Source organism: Micropterus salmoides, unplaced genomic scaffold, assembly GCF_014851395.1.
Source record: "Micropterus salmoides isolate LMB-PRFRI ecotype aquatic unplaced genomic scaffold, ASM1485139v1 Ms_hic_scaffold_12, whole genome shotgun sequence".
Lineage (NCBI taxonomy): Eukaryota > Metazoa > Chordata > Actinopteri > Centrarchiformes > Centrarchidae > Micropterus > Micropterus salmoides.
The window spans coordinates 3,979,342-3,996,749 of record NW_024040263.1 but is presented as its reverse complement, the minus strand read 5'-3'; the positions used below and the strand labels follow the sequence as shown (position 1 = coordinate 3,996,749).

Sequence of the window (17,408 nt, the reverse complement as noted above, 5' to 3'; positions counted from 1 at the left end):
TCCATGATATAATGTCTCATTTTAACCCATTGGATTTTATTTATTTATTTTTTACAGAGCATCTCTTTACCAGAGAGACTTGCATTTCGACTGGAAAGGTGATTTATGAAACATCAAAATTTAAAGATCAGGTTTTGGGCAATTTTATTAACTACACAAGCTCAAACAATAAACCAACAAGATGTTAAGGCCAATGCTGCAGAGATGCTAAAGGATAAAAGCAAACTGTTACCAAAGCAAAATTGCCACCAGGATGCTGTGACACCACCACCCACAGGTGTGCGCCACCAACTAAAGACAGCAAGTCACACACATAAAACACCACACGGCTCAGTTAAAGGTCCGCACACAGCTGTCATATACACACACCACGACATGCAGTGAAGGGAAGAGGGGCTCCCACAGTCCACCACAGTCCACCACCCTGTCAGAACACTGGAAGAAGAGGGAGAAGGGCTGAGGGAAGTCACGCAGCCCAACAAAAGCAAACTGCCCCACCCTTAGCAGAACCTAGCAAAAACATTCACAGGGCCCATCCACCTGTAACAGAGTCTCACAAAAATCAGCAGTTGATCAGGCAGACAAAACAGCAGTGGCTATACAACCCACAACTAATGCAGTAAATCATCCACCAGCTCTGACTCCACCTCATTCAAGGAGCAGATGTTTAAGGCAACTCAGTGTATCAACCTCCACGGCCGCCTCTGTGGTGAACTCTAGCAAAACAGGCCATGCAGTCTACAGGGTCTTGGTGACTTAAAATGCCTGTTATAAAAACACAAAAGTTAAAACAATTATGCATCATCCTCGAGGCCTACCATCCAAAATCCTAACCTGCTCCCTGACCACACTGCGACACAATGCATTAAGAGTTAGTGAAACTAGATTGTGGCATTACCAGGCCGAAAGCCTACTATCACAACAAGAAAATGGATAACCACACAGGCTAACTAAGTCAGTGATATACAAGATTACATTTAAACTGCTAGCCTTGTTATCAAACTCGAACCATCGGTTAATATTTAGTTTTATCAGAGTTATTAAGCAGCTAGCTCTCAATACACAAACAGTTTTTACTAAAGGCCAAACTCCCCTAAACAGATGAGAAAGTCTGAGCACATTGTTCAGTGTTCTCCAGAGCAGCCTTTACTGCCAGGTAACAATCTGAGGAGTCATCAGTCAGATGGACACCGAGCTTTATTTGGACATTAGGCCATTAATTCAGAAGTCTATGAAGATTCTCACTGGACTTGGTTGAAGATCTTCTTCAACCAAGTCCAGTTGCCCCTGACATTAACCTGCGTTGGATTAATTCAGAAGAAAAACCTGTTCCTTCTGTCACATCACAGAATACCAACAGCAACTTCTAATGACATTTTCTCACATCTGATACAAACCAGCAGACTCAGAGCAGGACTGAGGTCTCTTCCTCTTAACATATCAAACGTCCCACAAAACAAGCAACATGCAGCATTGAATCAATCTGTCCACACACGTCCCTCACACTGTCTTAATGCTGCAGCATGTCTGCAGGGATAAAGACAGAACCACACTGACAGGCCTGGACATACTTTGGAAAACAAATTGCTACAAACACAGAACCCACCAAATGATCAGGAAGATGAACTCGATCCAGTTACCATCACATATTACACTCACCCTCCAGGAAACAGACAGGACGACCAAGGAAACAGCAGATTTGTCTCTAATTCCTTTAAATAAATCCAATGTAAATGGTTTAGAAACAATTATTTTCTTGTAATGCTGAAAGCCTCAAGTATCAGGCTCCACATGTGAGATGCTGTCTGTAAAGAGGGTGAAGGTGATTGGTCCTAAAGGAGGGTGACCCGGGTAGGGTGGACAGGTTGGAGCTGGGTCTAGTACAGGTCACCATGTATTTACATTTCCTTATGCACAAAGGCAGTGCCACAGTTACAAGGTGTTGTTGTTACCATAAATCATGATGTAAATATGTGAAAGTGCCAACAGGGCCCTTCTCTGGTGCTGGAGGAAGGAGTGGTGTTCTGCTTTGTCCTGACAGTCCAGCATTTATCTGAACAGAGCGTGATGGTAGGTGATGGGGCCAGCCTTGATACTATCATCAGTCCTCAAACCTGCACAGGCTCACATCACCTGTCTTGGGACTCAGTTTCACTTTTATTTTACTTTACACGGGTTCAAACAGTGCAGAGCTTCCCCTGGTGGCTCATCAAATCAGAATTAAAGCCAAGAAAGGCAGTAAAAGTCTTAAAGCCCAGAGCCAGAGGAGATGCTTTCTGACTCTCAGTAATGCTCACCAGGTTTCACCAAGCGGCAACCTCCGGCTCTTCACACATAAGTCTGCCTACATAACTAATGACAACTACAGGCTGCATTAAAATATTTAATCTACTTAACTAACATACTAAGTACATTACACTGGAAAAAATGCAAAGGAAAATAAAAATTATTCAACTTTATAGATTTGTTTTGGAAGAGTTTTGTTTTGACACATAACAGCAGATGGTGGAAGCTGAGAGTTTTTAGCAGCTCCACAGAAAGAGAAGCTGGAGGCAGGTGAAGTTCTGCACACCCTTCAAGCTCAGTGATTAGCCTCGTCTGGTCGCAGTGCAGCCTTCTCTGTGATAGAAACACAAGTCAAAAGGTCAAAAGCTTGTTGTTTGTTGGCGCCACAGAAGGACTCGTGCACAGAAGGGGGCAGAGTGCCCTCTGCTGGTGGAGCTCACACACAGCAAGAAGGCTTAAAAATCTTATATGTTATATGTGTTCAGAAACTAAAATAGGAATTAAATAATATAAACTTAAATAAACAGGCTAACTGCGATCCTAAGCTACATATAAAATTAGTTAAATTGTCCTAATCTGAAGTTACAGGTCACCAATGGTCTTACAAATGTTTAATTCTCCCTAACAGCTTAACAGTTATCATTTTATTATTTATTGTTTTTATTTCAGTTAACTAAACCCAGTGCTACTTTAGTTTTACTAAAAAAACGTTATTTTAATTTAGTTTTAGTCTAAAATCACCTTCCTAACTACATGCATGGTACATGGGCTACTTTGATTTTGAAGGCTTTACTGGTTACTATCCCTTCCAAAGAAGGAATAGACCACGTGACTTCCGTTTTTGGTTTATAACGAGAAACGAATTGACTGAAGTTCACAGACTCTCTTCATTATTTGTTCCAAAAGGAATAACGATAAAATGAATGACCAAAAAACGAAAAACGGGCCCTTTTAGTTGGTTTTTCGTTTTTTGATTCTGTCACAAAAAACGGTTATTTGGTTTTTCGTTTTGAAACAAAAAACGAATAAACGGTATTTTCGTTTTTGTATTACATACGAATTACGGATTATCCACAGATACCCTGACCCCGCTCACACAGTCCTCCCGCGTATTTCTATGCTGTCTGTAAGCTCTGGTAAACTCCAGTCAGCTGATTTTTTTCCTCTGATTTTTGTGGCGAGGCAGTGTAGTTAACAGGGGAGCTGCAGCTGGTCGCCCTCTGGTGGGCAAACATGGGCATGAATTATACCGATGATGAGAAATGGTTTCTTGTAGATTTGGTTAGAATTAAAGAGTGCTGGTAAAGGGATGAAGTAGGTATGAATATGCTACATACGCCAATTATGGCAGATTTTGTGTAAAGTGAAATACACATGCTTATTCTCTCTCACTCTCTCTGTTTACAGATGGCTGAAGAAGTTGCACCTTCCAGCAGCAAATATTTATTGATGTGAAATTGTTTACATGTTCACTTTTTGAGACAGAATTCTATTTTATTGACATAATACATTTAGGAAAAGGTTTTATAGCCCACAGACATACCAGCTTTCAATATCGGCCTGTTCTAAGTGTAGTTTATACAGTAAATGGGTCTACTATCTGTTAAGAATATTTCTTAGGTGTCTTAATTGATGTAACAGGGAAAGATAAGACAAGTCTAGCTTAGAGTAATTTAACTGATCCCATAAGTGTTTGACATTATAGCTTTAGGTATTTCTCACATGTACTTGGCACTGTATCTCATTGACCGGGCTCAATAAACCATGCTATGTTAAGTCTTCATCAGTCTCCAAAACTTACAATATCATTTCAACACTATCCAAATCATTCTCAAAATCAAAATATCGGCTCATAAATCGGCTCTTTTTCACTTTAATATCGACATTGGGCCCCAAAAACCCATATCGGTCGGGCTCAAACGTATGAATGTATGGCCCCTTAGGGCTTCTGTACTTTTTGGACATATTCTGGTTCCACTTTCACAGCGGCAGGTGAGCTGCTTGTGGTGTAGGCTTGCTGTTTATGACATAGCCTATTGAAACAATTGAGACCAATGTGGTATCGAATGACACTGGCACCAACAGGTGTGTTCACTGTTGCTTTACCTGGTCCATGCTTATAAAACATATCTACCATGTCTGCGTCTTCTAACACAATACTTCTCTTTGTGTTTCTCCGCAAATGCTAAAGTGAGTCGCAAAATATACTTATTATTATTATTATTATAGTTATTATTATTATTATTCTTTTAGTCTTAAAATAATTTGACATAACTGGCCTTTAGTATAACCACTAATCATTATTATATTATAAAGGCTATTACATATATATTTATTGCTTTTCACTTCTCTTGGTGCACACAGAATAGTAACTCTAGTCTACAGCACAAAAAGTAGGCCTACATCAGACCATAGCTTTATGGGATTCAAGTTATTTTCTCATGTGTTCTTTTGAGCTTTTCTGTAATGAGAAGATTTACTCACCCTGCCAAGATCATAACGAGCATTCCACGTGGGGTTGTCTGACTCAACTACATGAGTCTGCCGATACATGGAACCATACCACATCTTAACATAGCTATGAATAGGAGAAAACAAGTGATGCAACTGATGAATTAATATTGTTGTCTGACATACCATCTTCAGATGTCAGTCCCTGACCTCACTCTACTCACCCATCAGTAGGGACAGCGGCAGCATAATCTCCATACAGATTCCAGGCTCGGACGATGGTCACCACCAGTTTTCCCCACAAGTTGTCTTTAGGACAGCAGCTGGCATCCAGGTTGGGAGTGTACCATCCACAGTTTGGCTCTCTAGGTGACTGCTTCACAGCGTTTTCCTCTAAGTATTCCTCTATGGCAACTTTCATCCCTGTCTTCTGTGTCTTATTTGGCATCAGCTCATACATTGGCCTAAGGCGGTATGAAACAATATTCGGGTGGTCCGTAATGGTGTTCAGCCATTTTCTGTACCCCTGGTCATTATGAGTGAGTGAAAACTCCCCAGACCAACCGTTGCCTCCTACAACTTCTGTGTAATGTTCATGGAGACTAGAGCTGGATATGTCACTCCTGCCCTGGTTCTGTAGGACTTTGTTGCAAAATGGTTGGCTAGCGGATAATGTCACCATCCCCAGGCCTACAGAGACACCATGTGATAAGCAGGAGTGGACCTAGAGGACGGGAGAGGAAATAAGATGCTAGTTACATGATGGATAACTGACTGCATTTAAACAATGCCTTTATACCAAGAGCAGTGAATGGTGAATTACAATGCCTCACACTCACACAGAAATTCATAGATCAGCACAACAAAAAAGGTGTGGAATGACACATGCCGTTAGGAGAAGACAGGAGTGTAACCACCAACCCTGCAATCACTGGATTTGCAGGAACTTGCGAAAATGTGAAACACCGTATCTAGAGTCAGTGTTTGGTTTGTCCATTCTGGGCTACTGTAGAAATATAATGGTGCAACATGTTTCCCACCAGATCTGTGACAACTCTAACTTGATGGATACAGGCTTTGTGTCAACTCCTGCCCCCTACTCTGTCTCTGACTGACTTAAACCTGACTTACTAACTTTTCAAGTTAAACATGTGAATGAGGAGGAGCACAGGGACTTATCCACTTAAAGCACTGCCCTAATCCCAGTCTAACGCTAATCTTAATGAGGTGGTATTATGCTAATTTTCAGGTTCAAAATCCTATTTATGGGTTAGACCAGAACAGGTTTACATGGTTTAATTTTCAAAAAACACCATATTTGTTGTCATACTACATTGCTGCAGCTCCTCTTTTCACCCTTTGAAGGCTTCGTTTTAGCTATGGAGTGATACAGCTTGTCTCTAAATGATCTTTGTTGGGAGTTGCACATGCACAGTTCCTAGTTAAGGACTACTAGCCAATCAGAAGCAGAGGTCTGCTGCAGCTCAGTGTTTTTCCACCGGTGTTTTTGAGGGCGTGTTGGAGTAGCCGCTTGGCGAGTGTTATATGAGGAGCGTTTAGCTTTCATCCCTGTGTCGTCACAGACAGTCCAGAGCAGAGTTTTCTGTGGGAGATGGGAACTCCTTTGGGGTGGACTTGATGGATTTCATGCATAAAAAAGGAATGTAACTCAATAAAGGAGAGGGAAAAAGCCAAAAGCATAATATCACCTCTTTAACTGATCTTACCAACGGAGGTGGGTACTGGCCAATCAGAGGCAGAGTTGTGAAAAAAAAAAAAAACTATATTCGAAGGAAACAAAATTATTATTTTCAGGTGATGATATGAAAACATAGTTATGTCTATTATATTTTCATTTCGGCCAAAATTCTGAATAACTGTGTGATTACATTTGTGTCTGTTTGTTTGTGTGTTTACAAATATGCATTTTGGTTATTGTGTACGCTGTAATTGCACAGGCAGTGTGCTACATATACCTCATCTGCGGTGAGCCCATTCAATGAGGACAAACAGGTATGTGTAGCTGTGACTCGCTTGATTTGCCCTCCAAGGTGAACCTAAAATAAAGTACAATGGTGTTGGAAAATTAACCCATTCTCACTCCCTGACTCGTCACATATAGATGCATTGGTCAAGACCCATCTGCGTCAGTTTGTAATGCATTGGGCATCCCTAAAGCGTCATAGTTATGGTGGGCTACATGCCATAATTTTTTATACAACTTACAATTGCTATGAATCAGAGGTTGCACGCTACTGGAGCAACTAGGGGTTAAGTATCTTGGTCAGTGACACAGTGGAATTGAACCCGGGTCTCTTACGTGTCTTATCCACTGCGCCAGCAACAACACCACATCTGCACTCAGTGATAATGATGAGAGTATTAATACATAGGCTACCTCATAAAATATTTTTAGATTTCATCCTAACTTGTTCCACTTGAGTGGCAGCTGAAATGAAATAGGTTATTAATATTCAACTTTACTTTATCTCATTAACAATAAGTACAGATGTGGTGTGTAGTCCACATATACAGGGTAACCTCGAGTTAACCATGAACATAACCTGCTCGGAGCAATTTAGAGATGCAGCGTTAATTGCCATGGCAACCGACCTTGGGTAACTCCCATCCACCTTTTGTAGTACAGGTTAATCAGGAAGTTACATGACGTCACAAAGTTACTGACTCCGGGTACGGCGCGTTAGGGCTGTTGATGTTTGTCAATTTAAAAACTGAAATTATATTATATTTTATATTTTAAGTATTTAATTTAAGTATATAAGTGTACGTTCTTTGCTGCACTGAGCTGTGATTACCTACCTGCTGCTTCTGCTGCGCCATTACTTGTTTATCGTGTTTTTCTTTAAATCCCGCCTTCTAGTGTGATAATACTTTGACCAATATGGAACGCTAAAAGGCTCACAATACGCCAATTTCCTACCTCGTTTTGTTAAAAAAACAGCTTAAAAAGCGCCGTTTCAACGGCCAGGACGCCGCTTTTTACGCCGCCAAAAAGCAAAACGCCTTAAAAAGCGCAGTGGAATTCGTGTAAACAACAACGCATTTTTCGTCGGTCTGGAGGCGGCGAAAAAAAACCGGCGCTCTATGTGCTCATGTAACGCCGCTTTTTACGGGGCTCAGTGTCCCCAATGATGCGCATCATAACGAGTTACAAGACGCCTTTTGTAAAATGATAATGAGCTCCGCCCTGTGGATTTTACAGCCACTAAATTTGAACTGTTGTCACCCAATCAGTACAGAAGAAGAACAGATCACACTAATTCAGCACTGATCTACTTTACTGTGATCGTAGCCACCCAAAGGCATAAAGTAACCACAGACTAGCATGAAAAACTCAACACAAAAGTCCCAGACTGATAAAGTATATTGACTACATTTACTAAAAATATTTAGCTACTCTAGGTTATAGCTTGTAACATCTATTGATTGATGATTATAGCCGTTTTTTACGCCGTTTGTTTAGTTAACAAAACGGGGTAGGAAAGTGGCGTATTGTGAGCCTTTTAGCGTTCCATAGCTCTACACCAAGCACCGTGCTCACGCCACGCCCCTCGTCCCCTCATGGCGGCTGTGCGCACCACGTAGCAGGACAGCGCGCGTACAGGACAGAGAAGGTGGGACGTAGCTTTGTTGCATATTTATTATTGCTAACTTTTCTGGATGTTGCATATTTGTTGTTGCTACGCGTGCTAACTTTACTGCGGAGCCATTAACGTCTAAAATGACACTAAAGGGGTACCCAGGGAGACGCCAAAGGTACCTGACTAAGTGTCAATATATGAGAGTGAGTCAGGAGTGAGAATGTGTTGGGAAAATAGGTGTTTTTAATTTGTGAAAAAGGAAAATGTGTGTGTTACAACCTTGCGAAGGTAGTGTGTGCCATAGGTATGTATGAGGTCCATGTACTCATCCCTGGTGGAGGAGCTGTATTCACTTGGCAGTCTGGCCAAATCCTTACTGAACTCAAAGCTGAGGGGCGGTCTTTTGGACACACGGTAACTAGACACAAAGAGACAGAATAGTATTTTAGTAGTATTATAATGATAGTATTATCTTAATAGGAATTGTCTTAAACTTGAATGAATGCAGTGGTACACCCTACCGATAACGGCGGCAGGTGACACTGTGACTGCTGAAAAAGAAGCGGTCCTGTCTGCGCTTTTCTGAAGCAAACGTATACACGTTGGACCGTGTTCCTCCCACATCCAGGCCGCTCGACACAAACCTATTTATATTTAAGCCAAACTGATAAAAAAACATATATGAGCTCATGAGCTGCCTGGTTGGAATTGGTTTGAATATGCACGTTCTTTAACTTACATTTTATTAACTATAGATTCAAAACACATTTAATGAGCCATAAAAATCATGTGTATCTTATTTAGGCAGCAAGGTGCTGCAAAATCTAATCATCCGCCCTTTTAATGTGAACCTTTTGTCAAATTTGGTACAGAGGTGTTTAGTTACTGTGTTTCATCAAAATAATAAGGAAAAGGTGGAAATCCAGTGGTAAAATAATCTAAATAATCACACATATACGCAACAAAGTAATAATAAAACTGTAAAATGTTCATTTATGTCAGCAACAGCTGTGAGATGTTTCCTACCTTCCATTCACTCCTACGGTGTTGGTGTAAGAATCAATCAGTGAGCTGTGGAAACAATTTACAGGAAAATTAGTATTTGAAGTTTGTATTTACAAATGATCACAACATAACAATGGAATTCAGCTGTAATTAATATAATTAATAAAGACTATTTAAGATTAGGAAGACAGTGGTTACATGAATCAAAAGCTAAAATTCTTGGGGAATGGCACCTATTTTTAGTATTTAGAGTATTGTGTGTGCTAGTACATTTTAGGCTGCATTTGTAAAATTGCCCACATGAATGATAAGGAAACAATATGATGCGATGTGACTCTGACTTAAAATCTTGTCCGTAGACAATAACAATAAAATGGGGAGCTGAATTTGAGAAGCAACAACATAGTGCCGAGAAATTCCAGCTGTCACATCAAAATTAAATCATATGTTCTTGCATTGCTAACAGGTACACAACAACATTTAAACTTCACTCTTATGCCAGATTTAGATGAAATAACGAGCGCTCAAGTCTGTGACTTTGGAGATATTGCAAAATATCAGTGACAAAATCATATGGTTGCTTTTTGCTTCAGTAAAGAATGAACCTATTCACAAGTATTTACTGGCCCGTGTTAAGGAACTGTAATGACATGCTTAAACCATGAAAATGGCTGATTGATGACTCTTTCAGTGATACAATGCTATATAATACAATACCTAACAGAGGAGTATGCATGGTCATAGAAGTTAGTATTGCATTGGCTATCCACACGCCAGTCCACTGCAGAGACTGACAGCTGAAAATAAAGGAGAGAAACAATGTGGTTTAACATAAACAAAGTATGTGCAACTGTTGGATTATTTTTAATAATTTTTTTTAATTTGAATGTAAAAAATAAAAACACACTTATTTGGCAGACAGTACAAAGCAACAGAAAGTGCACGTTAGGGGTTAGGTGTTATAAGAGAAAGTGTTCTCCAAACAGATGAGATTTCAAGAGCTTCTTGAATTTAGAGAGGGACAACCCTGCTCTGATGGCATGTGGTAGCTCGTTCCACCATCGTGGTGTCAAAGATGAGAACAGCTGGGAATGAGATTGCTTTGTGGCAGAGCCAGGCGGCGTTCATTGGAGGACCGCAGTGGTCGAGAAGGAACATAAGCTTGTATTATGGAGTTTAGGTAGATGGGTGCAGACCAAGTAGTCACTCTGTATGCAAGCATTAGTGACTTGAATTTGATTTGGGAGGCCAGGGGTAGCTAGTGGAGGTAACTGAGTAATGGAGTGACATGAGTCCTTTTGGGCTGATCAAAAACCAGACGAGCTGCTGTGTTCTAACCCATTTGCAGGGGTTTCACCGCACAAGCTGGAAGACCTACTAGGAGGGAATTGCAGAGTATAGGTGAGAGATAACCATGGCCTGTACCAGAAGCTGGGTGGCTACTGAGTAAGGTAGAGCCTGATTTTCTGATGTTGTATAGAGCAAAGCAGCACTGAGAGACAGCAGCAACATGGTCTGAAAAGGACAGCTGGTCATCAATCATGACACCCAAGTTTCTCACCACCCTGGTTGGAGTGATGGTTGCGAAGTCAATTTGTAGTTTGATATCATGGTGGATAGATTGAATGGCAGGAATGACCAAGAGTTCAGTCTTAGAAAGGTTGAGTTGAAGGTGGGAAGCCTTCATCCATGCAGATATGTCCAAGAGACAGTCTGTGATCCGCGCAGAGACAGTGGAATCGTCTGGCAGGAAGGATAGGTAGAGTTGTGTATCATCTGCATAGCAGGGGTGAAGAAGCCATGCAAGCAAATGATTGGCCCTGGTGAGGTGGTGTAAATTGAGAAGAGAAGGGCCCTATAGCACTGATACACACATTCATCAAATCAAACAAAAGTAAAACATTCAAAATACAGCAAGAGCAAATTAACAGTTTAGCCCTGAACCATTTTCAGTTATGCTGCTATAGACCAGACTACCAGGAGACTTCCCATGATGCACTGAGTGCCTCTCTCCTCTCTTCTTCTTGTTTGTATGCATTGTTATACCTTTAATGCATGTAACTAACTCAACTTCCTGTATGTATGTAGGGTGTCATTGAGTTCTGTCAATTTTGGTCACACACTTCTCTTCATCATTCAATTTTACAATTTAATCATTGTCAATAAAATATTGAGGGTGACTTGTTTGGTCGGTCCATTCCTATAATGATATTTAATACAATATAATTCTTTAACATTCTTATTTTCTTTTTTGCAATAATTTCTAGTTCCTTTGGGATCCATCTGTGAAAGATAATTATTTTTACTTCATTTATTAATTACTTTCTGCAGCCTGTTGCCTTGAAGAGGGTTGGAGCAGAGAGTACAGGTGCCATTTGGTGTGAGGAAAGTCTTCACATCAACCAGGTAGGCTCCTTTACGCCGCATGGTGACCACATCAAAGCCCTCCCCCACCAGTTGTGGCCTGGTACAAAGGGAGCAGATTCACACTGGCTGCCCGTCCCAGTCTGACAGGAGAGAACAGGGGAGTGATAAGACAGAAAGAGAGGACTCAGACAGAGAAGGGTTGGGGTTGAAGAGGAGAGCATGACTGGAGCCAAAGAGGCACTGAAGCATTTAAGAGAAAGACAAAGAGAGTAAATGAGAATAGTTTCAGTATCATTTCTGCTCATTATTAGTAAAGGTAACAAGAAGTACAAATGTTTGCAAACAGACTGTGCATCCTACCATTTGTTCTGTCTTAAGAAGAAAGTATCTAGATTAGCTAATTTTATTTGTTGCTTTTGTTACTTTACCATGACTAAGAATTATCCATTCTGATTGGCTGGAATGTGTGAATTAACTTTTAGTAACTGGACAGTTTAATTGGACACCTGTGTTGTACATGTTTGATTGCATTTATAAATGAATGAGCTTATTAAATGTAATTGGTATTTGGCAATTGGTGTTAGGATTATTTGTGTAACCATTTACAACAACTGAACCATGCATTTGTAATTACAAATGTGTTTGATACTCACATGAATCTGGCAACAGCAACAAGTAATAACCTAACATTAAGATAGGCTTTGTCAATGGCAAAAAAAAATCCCAAAACAATTGAAACTGCAATCAGTGTCGAACAGCAGGCAGGAACTTGTGAGCTTGTGGTTATGACAGTCAACAACGATGGTCACTCTACAATGCATTGCAGTTATGAATTTGGTGTACAAAATTACTGTACATCCATGGTTAGGTGGCAGTAATGTTCTACTAAAAAATCTCATTGATAGCTTGATATTTCACTTAACATCTCATATAACTAATTGTAGTTAAAATATACTTAGATTGCTGTACTGTTCAGCTAATGTGTGATTTCTTATTTATTTGTTTTTTTTAAAATCTGTAAATACATGGAAAATAGCTGTTTTGCGAGATATTCTGGTGATTTGTAAAAGCCTACAACTCCATGATAGTTTTTTCTGAAAGTGTCCTTATCCGCACATAGTTCAACAAGTACTACTCTGTTTAACTGTATGTAAAGACTTCTGATACCATTGCCTCCGCCGATGCATTGGTAAAACGGCCGTCAGTAAAATGCTGCAGACTGGATATAAGACGGTTGCAGGTGAATCTTCTGTGCTTTCATAAAGTAGATATTTATATTCATGAAGTATTAATATTTGACAGCACAAAACCAAGTTGGCTTTTGTGCATATTGGCTTACTGTGTGGCCTAGGGCAGTGGTTCTCAAAGTGAAATCTGGGGACCCCCACAGGTCCTTGAGGGTGTTCCAGGGGTCCACAGCAAAAGGCTGTTTTGGTCATGGGTTTAAAATATCTTAAAGCAACATCCTCTCAGAGGGCGCGACCCTGGGACAAAATTGTTGTCAATTTATGGGTCCTTGACGTCATAATGTTTGAGAACATTATATTTTGAACTTACCTAAGAACAAGTGGGAAGTATGGAAATATTGATGAATGCTACAAATTGTACGCACACACAGTTTGAGATCAGGGCCGGTATTTATCAGGCTTCTCAAAGTGCCATCATGAAATTTACTCCTACTTTTAAACTTAAGAATAAAGCAAGTTATCAAATTTCTCAAAGCTAAGAATCACTCTTACTCTCCCAGTTATTTAAGACAGTTCGAGAGGTCTCTCAAGTAGTTAGGAGCTGCCAGTAGGGCCCGTATTTATCAAGCTTCTCAGAATCTCATAAGAACACTGCTAAGAATTGACTTAAGTGTAAAAACATATTGGCTCAAAGCTGTGCTAAAAGTTAGTTATCATGCATCATAGTCCTAATTTGAGTGAAGTGTAGGACTAAATCATAAGTGTCAGGCTTAGTGCTGATTCACGACACTTTGCTGTGCCGCAAACAGGATTTTGGATGACGATGTAGGCAAGGACCAATCACTGAGTAGATTTCCTTATTTAAGAATATTCTCATAAATTCACATTGAATGGTGAAATTCCTAAGAGGAGTTTACGTTCAACAGACATTTGACGATTAGGAATTTTAAGAGAGTACATTCTGTACATCGGCTACGTACATATGAAAGATAAAAAAGTTGATCTTTATTTGCATGAATTGTGTTTGCTTCTGTTGGATTACAGGGGGTGTTGTTGGGAACTTGATGAAAGGGGCTGTAAGTGCCATAATTGTTTCCACGACAATTCGGCTTATTGATGGTTTTGATGGGCCAAAATCATTAGCATTGCTGCATCATTCCTGTGGCAAATAAACAAAGCGTCATCACAACCTTCAATTTAGCTGCATAAAGTCAGTGGTGAGATGACGTCCCTCACCAGCTTGCTGACAAAGGTTATGCCTCCTCTGTCCGACCCCAACCAATTAAGTGTGCGTCGTCAAATAATTCAGAAAAATTCTTCCTCTCCTGAAATATTCGCGCATGTGTCTGTCTCAACAGTGCCATCACAAGTAGGGCTGCAACTAATGACTATTTTCGTAGTCGACTAATCTGTTAATTATTTATTCGATTAGTCGACTATTCACGATTATTTTTGTCACCCCTTAACCCTATAATAATTCATTTAACTAATTAAATCTTTCAAGTGAATTACTGATCTCCAACAACAGCCTAACTACCTAACGTTTCCATTAAGTGAACAAAGTTTACTGTTCTGTTGCTCTCCACTTCTTCCATGTAGATGTTTGCCACAATCGGGGATACCGGTGAGCCCATGGCACAGCCGTGCTTCTGTCTGTGGAATCCTCCATTGTATTGGAAGTAGGTGGTGTTTAGACAGAGGTCGAGTAATTTACAGATCTGTTCAGGGCTGAGGCTAGTTCTGTTGTCCAGGGTGTTGTCCTGTGTTAGCCGTTTCCTTACGGTCTCTACTGCTTCTATGGTGGGGATGCAGGTGAACAAATAAGTCACGTCATAGGATACCATGGTTTCATCTGGATCCAGTTTTAGTCCTCAAACTTTGTTTACAAAGTTAATGGAGTTTTGGTTGTGGTGAGGCGTGTTTCCCACCAAAGGAGCTAAGATGGTAGAAATGTGTTGGCAATGTTGTAGGTGACCGAGTAATGCTGCTGATAATCATCCTGAGTGGGGCTCCTTCTTGTGTATCTTGGGTAGTCCATAAATGCATGGAATGCCTTCTCCAGGATACAAACGGTAATATTGTTCACGGGTGATGGTGTTGTCCTTTTGTAGATGTTGTAGACATTCTATGGCCTTTTTCTTGTATCCGCTGGTTGGGTCTCATCTCAGTGTCTCATATGTGTTTGTGTCCATTAGTAGTGTGTTGACCTTGTTCTGGTAGTCCGCTGTGTTAAGGACTACCGTGCATCTTCCTTTGTCAGCAGGTAGGATAGTGATGTTTTGATCCTTGAGATGTCACAGCCTTCCTTTCTTGGATGGTGAGGTTGGAAGGGGGGGCCTTTTATTAGAAAGGGCTGCAGATACCTTTAGTCTGAGCTGTTTTGCTTCTGTTTCTTTTTATTTGTTTTTTCTAATTGCCGATTCTGTGGCTGTGATGAGGTCCACTATAGGTAGCTGCTGTGGTGTAATGGCAAAGCTTAATCCTTTGGCCAGAACGTCTTTCTCTGGTTGGGTGAGTTCCCTATCTGACAGATTTTTCACCCATGTGTTGTCTGTTTCATGGGTTGTGCAGTTGTTGTCCTTTGTCCTCCAAGACAATTCTCCTGTTTTGTTAGTGCAGCTTGCTCTGGACTGTAGGTTTTGGAATTTCCGGGTCTGTCTTTCATTGCTCTTGTTGTGCTGAGATAGCTGTGCTTTCTTGATGAAATCCATGACCTTTTCCAGTGCTGTACTGGGCAGATATGTTTCTAGTTTGTGGTGTATGTTGTCCAATTCTTTGTTCAGGGCTTCAATTGTGAAATGTATCTGTCTCACTCTCTCATTGAGTAGCTGGTGTTGCGCTTTCTCCAGGATTATTCCAGCTCTGTGTCCTTTTACCGTGGAGCCTAAGTTTAGGCTGTTGGGAATAAGTTTGTATTGTCGGCATCAGGTTAAATCGTAGATGGTTCCTGTAGTCTGCAATTTTCCTGGCTGTCCTTTCATTCTCCTGTACCAATCTGAGGGTGTTCATCCCAAAATGATTAGCAAGACAAAATAGTCTTCCAGTATCTTCAACCAAGTCCAGTTGCCCTTGACTTGGATAACAGGGACAGACAGTGTAGGCTACTCCTATAATTCACTGTTTTATACAAACTTTAAAAGTTTTAACTGTTTAACAAAGATTTTTGCTTTGGAACTATATAAATAAAAGCAAATTTAAGAAATAAAAGTACTAAAACCACAACTGTACACTAACAATGTAATGTCTATTTAGAACAATAAAGCAACAGTCCCCTTTCATACTACTACATAGAATGGGGGTGTGGTTAATAGTTGGACGTAATACATTACCATGACAACCAAAAACTAAATATAAAACAAATATGCTGTGTTAACATCACTACACTGTAAAGTTTAGTACACTTTTATGGTGATTTCAGACCAACTGCAAATTTTTGCCTCGCGACACTTTCCTCGCGTATGTACATTCGCTGCAAGTGTTCACACACAATGTGAGAAGGCGATTTTAACGCGATAACATGAATAACACAACTCGCAATTACTACAACTGTATGAACCCAACATAACATTTCGCTGTGATTAAATAGCAATAAACGGATTAAACTGATGGCAAAATAACTACAACATGATGCAGATTTGTTAAACATATGAATTCATGCTTGTCAGGTCTGTCAGCAAGACAGCAGGACAACAACTTCTAAAATGTTTGTTTTCTGAATGGAGTTTGGATCGATCAGGGCTATGCTATGCTAACTTGGTCATAGTAAAGTACAATGATAGCTGGAATAAAGTTACGGACACATGTTTTCTGAACTCACCAGGTAGTTATCCCCTCGCTTTCTTTTCTCCAAGTAATGTCCAGTTTTGTCCGGTTTGTAAGTATGAAGTTGTAGTCCGACAGAGCTAACGACGCTAACAACAACACTGGAACCGGATGTGCATGGAAGCTAGCTGCTGAGACGTTCCAGTGAAGAGAAATCAACGTTGTCCCAAACACTAAAAAAGATAATTTAATAAAAGCAGTTAAAGAGGTGGTATTATGATTTTTGGCTTTATTGAGTTATATATCTTTTTTGTGCATGTGAAAAAGTACAAAGTCCAGCCCAAAGGGAGTTCCCATCTCCACAGAAAGCTCTGCTCTGAACCGCTTGAAAACAGCTCGTTTGTAGTCCAGCCCTTCACTTCCTTTACTTGTGACATCACAATGAAAACTCATCATAAAGCTTGCCAAGCAGCTAGCGGGGTCAGGCACGCCCTCAAACCAAGTAGTCTGAGCGGAGGCCCTTTGGCTCGACTCGCCTTTGTTTGGGTTTCCATTGTAGAAATGTTGTACCTGTACCTGCTTCCAGGTACTTTTTTTTTAATCACCTCACCTTCGTCGAGGTTCCAAGCGAGCTGAGGGATACTAAAATGTAACGACAGACTGCTGATTGGTCAGAGAGACTACTGCATCATCATTTCGTGTGCCAGACAGAGGCCAGCAACAGAAAGTTTTACAGTTTCCGTAAGGA

General features: G+C 40.5%; 1 protein-coding gene across 1 annotated transcript in view; it reads right to left on the bottom strand.

Annotated features, from left to right (window-relative positions):
• LOC119898886 (perforin-1-like) overlaps positions 1 to 17,408 on the bottom strand; it is a 28,134-nt gene that overhangs the window by 8,137 nt on the left and 2,589 nt on the right. The window contains exons 2-8 of the mRNA XM_038713179.1: positions 11,902 to 11,951; positions 11,667 to 11,808; positions 8,861 to 9,003; positions 8,619 to 8,757; positions 6,714 to 6,794; positions 4,962 to 5,461; positions 4,771 to 4,864 (exon numbers count right to left, since the gene is read on the bottom strand). Of these exons, the coding sequence (XP_038569107.1) occupies positions 4,771 to 4,864; positions 4,962 to 5,461; positions 6,714 to 6,794; positions 8,619 to 8,757; positions 8,861 to 9,003; positions 11,667 to 11,808; positions 11,902 to 11,951 (1,149 nt within the window). The remainder of the gene's footprint in view (positions 1 to 4,770; positions 4,865 to 4,961; positions 5,462 to 6,713; positions 6,795 to 8,618; positions 8,758 to 8,860; positions 9,004 to 11,666; positions 11,809 to 11,901; positions 11,952 to 17,408) is intronic.